Source organism: Carassius gibelio, chromosome A15 (assembly GCF_023724105.1).
Source record: "Carassius gibelio isolate Cgi1373 ecotype wild population from Czech Republic chromosome A15, carGib1.2-hapl.c, whole genome shotgun sequence".
Classification (NCBI taxonomy): Eukaryota; Metazoa; Chordata; class Actinopteri; order Cypriniformes; family Cyprinidae; genus Carassius; species Carassius gibelio.
Genome location: NC_068385.1, coordinates 15,478,095 through 15,491,127, shown reverse-complemented (window position 1 = coordinate 15,491,127; position 13,033 = coordinate 15,478,095). Strand labels below are relative to the sequence as shown.

At 33.8% G+C, this 13,033-nt stretch overlaps 2 protein-coding genes across 3 annotated transcripts in view; one reads left to right on the top strand and one right to left on the bottom strand.

Annotated features, from left to right (window-relative positions):
• LOC128029322 (integrin alpha-E) overlaps positions 1–5,478 on the bottom strand; it is a 60,757-nt gene extending 55,279 nt beyond the window's left edge. The window contains exon 1 of one of the 2 annotated variants that reach the window (XM_052617048.1): positions 5,167–5,478. In XM_052617048.1, the coding sequence (XP_052473008.1) occupies positions 5,167–5,229 (63 nt within the window). In that variant the 5' untranslated portion in view covers positions 5,230–5,478. The remainder of the gene's footprint in view (positions 1–5,166) is intronic. The other variant, XM_052617061.1, reaches the window with a different exon arrangement.
• A 3,966-nt stretch (positions 5,479–9,444) lies between these two features.
• Positions 9,445–12,573, top strand: LOC128029321 (uncharacterized). Its single transcript, XM_052617042.1, has 10 exons — positions 9,445–9,572; positions 9,862–10,194; positions 10,626–10,721; positions 10,859–10,915; positions 10,998–11,063; positions 11,826–11,855; positions 11,973–12,035; positions 12,114–12,173; positions 12,263–12,322; positions 12,437–12,573. Exons 1-10 carry the CDS (start codon positions 9,521–9,523, stop codon positions 12,460–12,462), a joined length of 843 nt encoding a protein of 280 aa, XP_052473002.1. The 5' UTR covers positions 9,445–9,520; the 3' UTR covers positions 12,463–12,573.
• Positions 12,574–13,033: the final 460 nt, after the last annotated feature.

The window sequence follows — 13,033 nt, the reverse complement described above, 5'->3', positions numbered from 1 at the left end:
TTTGGTGGTCAGGCGGATTTTCTCACGCTCTCAGTCCAAGGCTTGATGTTGTGTTTTTGTATCTTTATATTTTTTTTTATGTTTCACCTCAATGTGGTTATGGCTGTTTTCTGATTAAAACACATATTTGTGCAAATTTGATTATGTTGTATGGGCTCTCTATTCATGTTGCTACTCCTTGATCCAAGGGGTTGTAACACTACATTCTGTCAAATGTTTAAAAGAGCTCTCCAACTGATTCATGGGTTTAGATATTTTTTTACATATAAAAGATCGTAATGGATTGTTTTGATTTTGGACTCATTTCAATCTTGAGAATCGGCTGTAAATAATGATATGCCATTTTTCACAATCAGAGCATGTTTCATGAAGTTATAAAGGTAAAACCATGAGAATATTGTAGCATGTGTGCATTTGGAGTTTTTTTCTTGTTTTGTTATAATTCGATGACGGATATCTTCAAATCTAAATGACAGATTATTGTATAATTGGGCTCATTTTAATTGAGAGAATTTTAAATTTTCCAATATTATTAAAATAACTAAATTACTAGTAACTACTTACTGCTCAACTCTGACTTTCAGTAAATAAAAATATATATTTGCACATTCTCCTGCTGAGAAATAACTGACAAAAATGTAAGAAAAAATATAGTGTTCAAGATAAATTATTTATATCCATCTTATTTGATATTCAATATCTCCGGACATACATACGTTTAGTTAAAGTATCGGTTTCAAATGTTTTGTGATAGTATAAGACTTAAGTTAGCATCGAGCATTAACATTTGTGTGGGGGAAAAAGTTAAAATGGAGGTAAGCAATCAATTCAGGTTTAAGATACAAACCATTGAAATCAATATCTATCTTTAGAAAACAATCATCTTAGGAATCAACAGCTTTTATTGTGCTTACATTTACAGCTATCGCCAAGCAGGTGGCACTTATTGAAACCTTTTTTGTTCAGCAATTCTGCACTTTTTGTTCAGCGATGCACTCATCAGACAATCAGTAATTAGGTACACAGGTGATGTTATAAGACATAAGCATTTAAGACTTTCAGGATTAGAATGAAAACTTGTACTAGGGTCAGGACAACAGAAGTATTCTACTGCTACCACCGTCAACCCCCCCCCCCCCCCCCCACCCAACACATCAATATTACTAATCATATTTTTCAAACTGCTGAATTAAAATCAATAAAAAATAGAAATCATTTGAAAGCTTAGAGTCTGAGCATTACAATGCATATATCATGTTGATCAACTCCAAAATAGTGCTGAGAAAAAATAATAATAATCATCATTTTGCCATGTACTCTAATATTTATAAAAATATCACACAACTCGGATACACATGTGCCATATGTCATCTGAAAGGTCTCATGAAGTAGAATAAAACAACAGGGCTCTAGGCTCATTTTTTTTCACTTGTTACACTAGTGCGCCTAACTATTATTCTTACAAGTCCACTTTTTTTTTTAATCGCTGTCCATATAAACAATATTGACTTGTAGCCTAAAAGATTAACTAACAATCTGGTCAACATAATGTATTTGAAGCACATTTCTACAAGAAAGGTAACTTACTGAAAAAGTTTTGGTGCTTAAAGTGTTTCACTGAGGTGAAATTTAAACCTAAAACATCTCAAGATATATGAAATAAAAAGAAAATCTAAATTAAGGTTTTAAGGGCTTCAAACTGAACATATCATGGCTCAATGTCTTATGGACTATCCTCCACTGCAGTCACATGCCCCTCAGATGGACAACTCCTGTAGTTTGGCCTTCTTGATCTTTGGCCTTTGCTAATCCAGCTGGCCACACTCTCTCTAGCATCAAAATCTTCCAGACTTGGCCCTCTACACTGATTCTTATCAGATCTTCCACTGTGTCTGAACAAAATGGGGCAAATCAGACAAACCTGTCTGATTTGAACAGGTGAACAGTCCCTAAACAGCTTACACTTATTGTATCAGCTATTAAAATAGTTCAGTTTTATATGTAATAGCAAAGTGATTATATTTTGTTAATATAATATATTTTATTAAGTGAAGTTAGAAAAGCATTTGGAGCATTTTATGTTTGTTAAATATAAGTTTTAGTTTTTATTTAAGTAACGACCAAGCTGCCAGTGGCAGACAGTGAGCCTTATATGTTTGATCAATTTAGCCTTCTCAAATCATCACGACTTGCCTAAAATAAAATCTATAGATATAAAACTGTTGAAGCATATGACAGTGTTTGTTAGACCCAGATAAATGTAAGCTATCCAATCATTTGTGAGGAGATGCTTCAGGACAGGGAGACGGCAGCATGATCACTTGCAATTTTTTCCTTGGATATGCCATCATTTTTCTCATAAAAGGTAAAAGTAATACATTATTCGTAACTGTACTCGAGGGGTTCCCCTTGAATGGCTCATTGCACCGGTGCGACCTCAGAGTTTTTTTTAGTCGCACCATTGAGAAATAGTTTGAGGCTTTGAATAAACTAGAGCGAGTTTTGTACAAGAAGTCAACCCCAGACCCATATAATAATAATAATAGGCCTATTGATGTCACCGTTTTACTTGTAACTTCATAAAACAAGATTATGCACCAGCATTTAGAGTATATTCTCCTGATTAAAAGAGCCCAAAACTATCTGTCATTTATATCTAAAGATTTTCCTCATAAATTTATGACGCACATAAAACTGCACAGAGAGCATGTAGTTTAGCCAAAAATCTATGGTAGCTGTCATGTAGGCTTTCCATTGATAACTTCATGAAAAAAGCATAGGCTATATCATAAAAAAGACAAGTCACTATTTGCAGATTAAACACTGTCGAAACTCACCATAAAACATCACTTAGATCTAAATATATATTTCATAAAGATATAACACATAGAAAAAAACTTAGGTAATATATCTTAGAAAAAATAAATAAATAAAAAAATCAGAGGTTTCAGTCCCGTGCCACTTTACCTCTTAACTTCACCAAACATGCATAGATCCTTTGATCAGATCGAAAGATTTCGTTCATAGAGCTGTGACACATGAAAGCAGACTGGCGCACTGAGGCTGCAAAGAAAAACAGCTCGATACTTCACGTTTTGTTTTCATTCATAGCTTCAAGAATCATGCATAGATCATTATTTTCAGAAAATTATCCCAATTAAAATGAGCCCAGAGATACTGTAATCCATGGATGAGATCCAAATATATTGCTATAACAAATAAAACCCAACAGGAACAGCACAACAAATAACTTTAGTTTCACTTTGCGCTTTTATTAATAACTTCATGAAACATTCATAGTAGATCATGCAAAATCATGTCATTTTTTCAGAAAATTCTCCAGATTAAAAGGATTCATGGTAATTTGTTCACTTGATCTAAATATATTACTTACGATATTAATCACACACATGGAACCATTCAATTGAGAAAAAAAACATAGGTTACATTTCCAACTTCATGAAACATGCATAGCCCGTGGAAAATTTTAAATTCTCTCAATTAAAATGAGCCTAATTATACAATAATCTGTCATTTAGATTTGAAGATATTTGTCATCGAATTATAACAAAAAAACAAAACAAAACAAAAACTCAAAATGCACACATGCTGCAATATTCTCATGGTTTTACCTTTATAACTTCATGAAACATGCTCTGATTGTGAAAAATGGCATATCATTATTTACAGCAGATTGTCAAGATTGAAATGAGTCCAAAATCAAAACAATCCATTACGATCTTTCATATGTAAATAATACCTAAACCCATGAATCAGTTGGAGAGCTCTATTAAACATTTTAACAGAACGTAGTGTTACAACCCCTTGGATCAAGGAGTAGCAACATGAATAGAGAGTCCATACAACATAATCAAATTTGCACAAATATGTGTTTTAATCAGAAAACAGACATAACTACATTGAGGTAAAACATAAAAAATATAAAGATACAAAAACACAACATCAAGCCTTGGACTGAGAGCGTGAGAAAATCCGCCTGACCACCAAACAGCAAGACCAGCAGAGACCAAGCCCCAATCTCCTTCCCTCCAAAGGGTAAGAAAGCCAGCATCTTATAGGCAGCATGGTTATTCACAATCAATTTTCCACACCTGCATCACAGCACTTAACCTAAAGACACAAAAAGTGTTACCCCATGACACCTGCTGGGCAAAATAAAATACTACAGCCCTTTGGATCGTCACAGTAGAATCAGACTATAACTTTTGACTCTCCTTGCTATATTCGTGGAGTTATGAGTTGGTATTTTTGTGTATGGCACTCAGAAAGCAACAGTATTTAAATAGTATACTTCGGCGAGTCAAGAGCTAAACAAAAAGTCCTGTTTCATTACAAAATACTGTAACTTTTATAAACATTATACTATCACCACAAAATTTTAATTAATATTTATAAAAAAATAAATATTTCATAAAACTGCAATTTAAATATATTATTTCTATAGGCTATACAAAAAAGACTAAATAATAAGGCTGAATAAGCTGATCTATAGCATGTTAAATGATGGTTGCCTGTCTGTGAATGGTACCCCTCTAAGCTCACATAAGTGGTTTGACCCAAGTCCTCAGCAGCCAATGACATTGACCCGTTCAAACTAATTTTTAATGCTTACTTCAGGTGTATTTAACACGTGAAATACACGTTAAATACACGTTAAATACGCGCTGATTTTTAACACATAAACAACACGTATTTAACGCGTTAAATACGTGTTGTTTACGCGTGAAATACACGTATTTAACGTGTTGTTGACGCGTTAAAATTCACGTGAATTTGACCCTTTTGGCCTTCCATACACCACAGCTAACACCAAACACATGAATACAGTAAGAGCTCCGTTGTGCAGCATAACAGCGTCATTCATTGTAACGGCAGTTTGGGCAAGTGTGCAGATATACTCGCGATGTGTAACAGCTCCGGAAAAAAGCGAGCGTTCTTTGATCGCTCTCTGTAGTTAAATCACAATTTAAATAACAGATTTGTTTCATGCTACTAGGAGAAACAACGTGAAGTTGATCGTTTGATTCACTGATGCATAAACAGTATTAAACGATTTAGAAAGAAAGTCTGTGTGAACTTGATTGATTAGCTACCCATCAGAAATCACTGATCACAGATCAGGCATTAATGAACACTGTTACTCACTGTTTGTGGCGGTGCTGTCGAATCCATATCATAAAAGTCTGTTTGAAACGCCTGTGCTGACATTGCTACTGAATTATATGTAAATATTTGGGCGGGCAAAGCAGAGAAAGGGGAGGTAACAATTCTCGTTGCAACGTCACAACTAGGAGATTCAAGATCAGCCCGTTTGAGCTTCCATTTTCTCAAAGGCAGAGAAAGATAGAAAAATCTCGATTTACACCGATTCAAATTTCTAGAAACTTGGGGACCATATACAGGCTAGGGGAACTCATATTAAACTTAAAAAACCTCAGAAAGTGAAATTTTCATGTCATAGGACCTTTAATATAATTAAAAATATCCATCTTTAGTTTATACCTCACAGATGTTGCTAGACCATGTAACCATTATAAAAGGGGTCATATGATGCTGCCAAAAATAACATTATTTGATGTAATGCAATGTGTTTATGTGGTTTAAGGTTAAAAAAATAATAATTTCCCACATGATGCACATTATTGTTTCTCCTCTATGCCCCGCCTTCTGAATCGCGTAAATTTTTAAAGGCTTATCGGTCTGAAAAAGCGAGTAGTCCTCTGATTGGCCAGCTATCCAGTCCGTTGTGATTGGCCGAATGCTTCAAGTGTGTGACGGAAATGTTAAGCCCCTTCACAGTTCAGTCAGTGTACTGTTAGGAGTAACTGAATAACACGGGATATTGGTTTATTTCACATGAGAGGGAGTGTTTATAAAAGACAGGTTTATAAACCAAATAACGTAAGTAATGTGTGGATTAGTGCGTACTGGAGACGCGAACCCTTTCAAACGATCCAGTTCAATTTGGTGAACAGGTTCGATATCTGGCTAAATAGAAAGAGTCGTTTGATCCGGACATCACTAAATGAGACAAAACTAATAAAACCCATTAAAATTATGCAGTTGTTGCATCCAGTGGGGACATAATTACTCATTATAATGACTAATACTCTCTTTTTATGCGTTGAGTTGTGTATCATGCTGTGTAAACATAAAACTAGGGATGCACCGAAATGAAAATTCTTGGCCGAAACCGAAAAAGTTTCAAAGATAATTACAATTACATAACTTATTTAAAAAAAAAAAACATAATTACAAATGATGCAAATATTTATTAAGCACATTGCAACAATGCACAGTAGAAAATAAAATTCAAACTAAAAATTTATCCCACTCATGTGTATATTTAATAATAATGTACAGGCCTACTGGCCTGCAGAAAGGTTTTAAAATGAACAGTTCTCTCATAAAAACAAAGTGCATTGAGGTGAAGTGCATTTGAAATTGTTCTCTGTAGGACTAGAAAGTGCATTACTTCTCCAGTTGGCAAGACTGTTATCACTTCTGGGGATGGGGACTTCAGACAGATAACCATCTAGCTGTTGAGCAGTTGAGCTTGTCATCTGCCTGACATTTGAGAAATATTTGAGAGAGTGTATTTAAATAGGGCCAGGGCATAAATGAACATTTTTATCAAATTAAAGCAGAAATCTAGCAGAAAATCTAACATAAATATGGCTACAATCTGATATTATGTATGTATATATGTTTGTGTGTGTGTATATATAGTAGCCTAAGAACAAAATAGCCAACGTATTATTATTATTTGAGGCACTTTCTTGCAGAATTCCACTGAACATATCAGACAATGATGGTGCATGCCACTCATCTGGTGCAAAGACCAGTCTTTTTTTCTGCGCTCTGATCTGTCTCCTGCGCTCCAGCGCGGCCTGGATCATTTCTCATGCGCGCTGCCTTATTTCCGCATCCAAGTAATGTTCTTTATAACGCGGATCAAGCACATTCGCGATGAAGTGCAGAGGATCCGAAAAGATCTCAGTGAGACGTGTGCTAACAGACTCTATAAGACTGTACTTTTCTTTGTTTTTAGTTCGTGGTCCGTCTTAATCTCTTTGTTACGAGACGTTTTAGTGCTGCGAATAAAGGAATACGAAGAGAGAGAATGTTCTCACTGCTGTTAAGTGAATGTCGCGTGGAGCTCGTGGTCTGCGCTATGCAGGTGCACGTGCAGGTCGCGGTTTCTGTTTGCGTCATCACAACATTTCGGCCGTGTTGTTTCAGTGATAAAAGTCTATCGGCCGAAAACCGAAAAGGCCATTTTTTTGCGCCGAAATTTCGGTGCATCCCTACATAAAACCATGTCTTTATTTGTGATCTGAGGCCGGTGACACACTGGCTGCGTGGCGTCAGCGTGGCGTTTCTGCTGCGACACAGGAGCGTGGCGGCTGCCTCGTGTTTTCTGTGTCTTTACACTACACACCAGAATCGTGCCTGACGCGGCGCTGGCGTGCTGCTGCTACTGTAGGTGACATAGAGGGAGACCGCCGACAGACCAGGATCTTTTCTTCATGACAACAATATCTATACTTCATGTTGAGCATAAATATAAAGCCTACTGATAAAGGACACAGTCAACAGTATTGACGGCAAAATAGACTATGTTTGACAGGTACAATATTTGAAAATCGATTATTATTTATTTATTTTTTAAATTACATTTATATCTGAATTTATGTCAACCTATAGACTTTCAAACATCAAAATGTCATGAATTTATATGTATCTGTGTACAAAATGACATATAAACATATTTTCCTATTCTATTTTGCAAATTTCATACATCATGACGTAGACATGTGGGGCGTTTTAGAATGAGCCGTTTTAGGGGGTGTGTGGTTAACAGTTAACTTTTATAAAGAATATCTCTTTGTGTTTGAGACATTAGTCTTTGCAAATTTACAGATCTTCTTTATGCACCAAGAGCGTGTAACACTCCAAAGAGAAAGGAAAAATTTAAATATCATTTAAATCTTTTCAAAGACAAAATTATGATCTCTCTTTCTTTCGCTCTCTCTATAAATCCCTCATTTGATGAGATTGAAACAACTTATTTGGACTTAAATTTATTTATTTATTTTATTTTTTTAAACATTTATGTTTATTCTGTTTAAAGGCCTTCAGCATATTCCCTTCTGTTCTTCTGACACTATAGTACAATAACATAAACACTCACTAAAAGATGTTTTTTATATATATATTAACCAAAATAATTTAGATGATAAGAAAAAGCTTAAAGCTTTAAACTGTGTGAAAATATACAAAAGCTGTCACTGGGGTGGTACCTTTTATTGACTAATATAATATGTACACTTTATAATATGAATCTTTAAGTGACCAATATGAACCCTTTAGGTACAAAGGTATATCTTTTGAAAAGGTACCGCCCAAGTGACATTTTGTCTACCTCTCTTTCTGAGAGTGAGCCTCCAGTGTTACTTTAAAGCAAGGCTCCTCAAATCTCACTCTGGTTAGCCAATGCGCTGCAGCGTTTAGCTCCAACCCTGATCAACCTCACCTACCTGTGATTTTCTAATGATCCTGAACTGATTAACATCTTCAGATGGTTTTGATTAGGGTTAGACCTGAACTCTGCAGGAAAGTGGATGTCGTGGGCCAGATTTGAGGATCCCTGCTTTAAAGCCATTTAGAGGAAACACTGGTTACCAATTCTCAATCTCAACACATATGCTAATGTTGTGATTGTTGCAAGCAGATCTTAAAATAACTATGCAGTATGGCGGATCTGTTATGCAAAGAAACTGTGTGCCACCTAATTAAATGCTATGTGAGTGAGTTCAAGAATAATTTTTGGCAATACTATACTCACTAGTTTTATAACAATGATCTCACATTGACTTTGCTACAGGATGTGGTAAAACTGGAAACCTGTTGTTTGAAAGGTAAGTAACCTCAGAATACATTAATCCAAACGTGAATCTACCTTCAGCCTTTAATGTTATCAAATCTATCACAAATCACATTTTTGCAGTAGAGAAACATGTCAGCCACGGGCAGCTAAAAGACAAGTCTGTGAAATTGCAGCCCCAGCCTGTTCCAATTTGACAACTTAACATATAGTGTGACAACATGCCAAGCAATATCTTTCGAGAGGTTCAAAAACATTATGAAGAATTATTATTATTATTTTTATATTTAGTATTTAAGTGCATGTAGGCAAATTAATATCTACAAAATTACAATTATGTATACATGTACATTTTGCAGACACATTTTTCACTGTTTGGTCATAGCTGCATCACTAATCTTGCAGTAGAAAAACACTTCAGCCACAGGCAGCTAAAAGACAACGCACTATACGCTGTGAAATCGCAGCTCCAGGCTGCCACATGTAAGAGGTGTGTGTGTGTGTGTGTGTGTGTGTGTGTGTGTGTGTATTTACAGGAAATAACTTGTGGAGGTCGTCAGCCACTTTCTCTTTCTTGGTCTTGCAGCTTTGACATCTTGAGTGTCATGCATCATGTACATTTCACATTTTTGGATATTTTTTGGTGCTTTGGTGTCTTCAAATGGTAGGTTCAAAATACCAGTATTTATTGTCAATTATAATGTAGTTTATTTGAAATTGGGGATGAAATAAATAGTGATAATTTTGACTAAACTATTATTTATAAAAGTATTAATAAAAGAACGCAAAATAATAATATAATATTGTCTCTGTGTTAGCAGTTCTGATTCTGATATTTATTTATTTATTACATTGTTGTGTTTAAAGCTAACAGACTAAATTTCTTTAACATTATGTAATATTTGGAGTAAATGACTTAATAAAAAATTTTTTTAAATCCCTGTCAATCTAAGCTCTGGACCAGTTGAATACAAGATGTATAGATGTCACCGTCAATGCCTCTCTGAAATCTGAAGTCTTTCTCCCATGTCACTTCAATATAAACCATTACAATGGAACACTGACAGTGAATTGGAGCCACTCTTCCGCTACTGACCGTCTTGTAACGATCAAGACTGATGGCAAAATCATCTTCCATAATCCTAGTGAAGGACGAGTGAATGTTTTTCCCCTTCTGTCTAAACATGGAAACTTCTCCATCTTCATCCATGACCTGCAGTCTTCAGACATTGGCACCTACTTCTGTGAGCTGAACAGTGAATGCTGGAGGGTGACGATCATTAAACGTCCGTACAGCAAGTTTAGGGGTCTTATTGTCATTAGTACTATATAGAACTGCACAAGCGTGCATTCACGTTAAAGTAAATGTATAAAATATATTACAAAAATATTTTATTACCTTTTACATTCTCGCAGATGCATGACCTTTTGTTTAACAATTATATGTACTAATTCACAGAAATGTGATGTTTAAAAGCATGTTCCAATTTGACAACTTAACTTATATAGTGTGACAACATGCCAAGAAATAACTTTGGAGATGTTGAAATATACAGAATTATTCTATGTATATTTTCGTATTTAGTATTTAAGTGCATGTACAGACATTAATTTCTACAAAATTACAGTTGTACATGTACATTTTGCAGACACCATGGTTATTAATCAAAACTGTATGATATTGAAACTGTTACATTATAACTAATTTTCTTTGTAGGATTCAGTGAGTCAAACCCCTGGTTCTACTTTGCAGCTGGAGCTGGATTATTTATTCTCCTTTTTATTGCATTCAGCCTGTTGTCAAAGTTCTGTGGTGAGCATTGTTTCTTTACACTTCTTAGATAGTATAATTTTAACAGAATCTAGAAAATAAATAAAAAATAATAATTTATTATTATTATCATTGTAATTACTAAAATATATGAAAATAAATAAATCAATTGTATACAGGAAAGTGTGTAAATACATCATCCAATTCGAATCCAGTTAATGGAGTACAGCATGAAGGTGAGCAGTATAACACACCTGATAACTGCTTGATGTTCTGTAACATTCTGTGAGTTTCTTGACATCTGAAAATCATTTTTAGGTGCTAATTCCCCCGAAGAAACACAGAATACAGAAAGCAGTGAGCATAGAAACAAAAACAGGAGAGGTAAGAAACATATCTTAATTGCTTTTCTTACCACTATATGGTCTTCATGGTGATCATAAAAATGCATGTCATTGCATTTCATACAAAATATGATTCCAAGAATATTTGACAGAGAGAGAGAGAGATTGGAAAATCTGTTATGTGAAATAAAAAACAAAAATGCAGATTGTTTTCTTGGGTGAAAAAGATTATTGCATTTATTTAATTAAAAATACATTAAAAACATTAAAATTGTAAAATATTTATAATTATAAATATTTATTATTTATTTATTTTATAAGTGTTTACTTGTATTATACTTGTATTATATTTATCCAGTATTTAGTGTCAGTGTAAAATAAAAAAAGAAAGAAAGAAATTACTACTTTTTTTTGCACAAAATGTATAAGAATGTGGCAAAAAGACATTCATATCATTACACAAGTTTTTTTTATTATTGTTTTTTATTTCAAATAAATGCTGAATTAAATTTTTTCAATTACATTTATTAATTTAAAATATGCTTTTATCCAAAGCGACTTGCGTGATAGAGAGGTAAAATAAACTGAAGAAGTGTTTTGTTCTTCAAAGTTTCAGACATCGATTAGAATAGTATTTCTAGAACATGGAGGGATTATCATGTCACCATATTATACATTGTTCCTGGTTTCATATGTGCTATGCATTCCATTTCAGAATATATATATATATATCAATGTTATGATATGGTTTAGATTACATCAGAATAAACATTTTATTTGTCTGTTGATCTTATTTCTGAAGGTGTGATGAGGGGCCCTACAACTGTTTATGGTATGAATGATGTATTTTGACTATTTTCACTGTGAACTTAACATAAATGTTTATATAAATAAAAGAATAAAACAAATTTCTATGATTTTGGGTAAAATTTTAAATGTATATCTGTAGAAAATGACATACACGCTCCAAATCAAAGTTCTGCTGTGCAGCTGGGGCAACATCCTCAGAGAGGTGAACCATCATTTTTCTTATTTTTTTATTTTATCACTTTACTTGATAAATGATGCAAATCTAATTTTGAAAAATAAGCCTTCAGAGCCATTCCCGACCCAACAAAAAGTCATGCTTTGGATGCAAAACCATACTACGGTAAACCAATATTTGTGCTTGGAAACAAATTTGTTAACTGTATATGCTACAATTAGAAATAATCTGAACATCTGTTTGAAATATTTCAGTCAACCAGGCAGAGCTCTCCATTCCAGTAAATGAAGGCAAAAAACGGAAAAAACAAAAATGTAACTACTTTTCATTGTTCTGCATTAAATGTCATTTTATTTTGTATATGAAAGAATGTTTATTACATGGCACATTTTCAAACAATTTACTGTTTTCTTTCATTTATCTGACAGATTATCAGTTTAATAATCCAATATAAGTGAGACTTTGACAGCAGAATCCAGTTCCACAGAATCCATGTTTCAGTCTGCATTACATAATTGTTAATTATAAACAGTTCAACATCTCAATAAATTCTTATGTTTAACAATGATTCATGTGAATAATTCATATACATAAAGAAAAAATCTGTTTGTAAAGTGATGTGCATAAAACAATGAATGAAAAATGAATGCTTCCAAATTATTATTATCCTTCTGCCTCCTTTGTTTAGCATATTACAAACAGTAATTAACTAATATTAGTTGGTTAGCAAACATATGGTGAGAACTTTCAGTTTGTCACAAGTTGACAAGTTTTCAGAAATTAGCAAATACATTGTTTGAGACTTTGATCTGGAGGCCACTCGTTTTCTGAACATAATTATCCATTAAATGTTCTCTTTTAAATAAATATTATTTTAACTTGTTTAAATGTACATCTGGCAATTAGCATTTATTTACAGGAAGTAGCCTAAAGAACTATATGGTTCTAAAGGGCTGAATATTTAAATGTATTGTATTTATTTTGAACATATATATAATGTAATGCACTCCAAACCGGAATACACA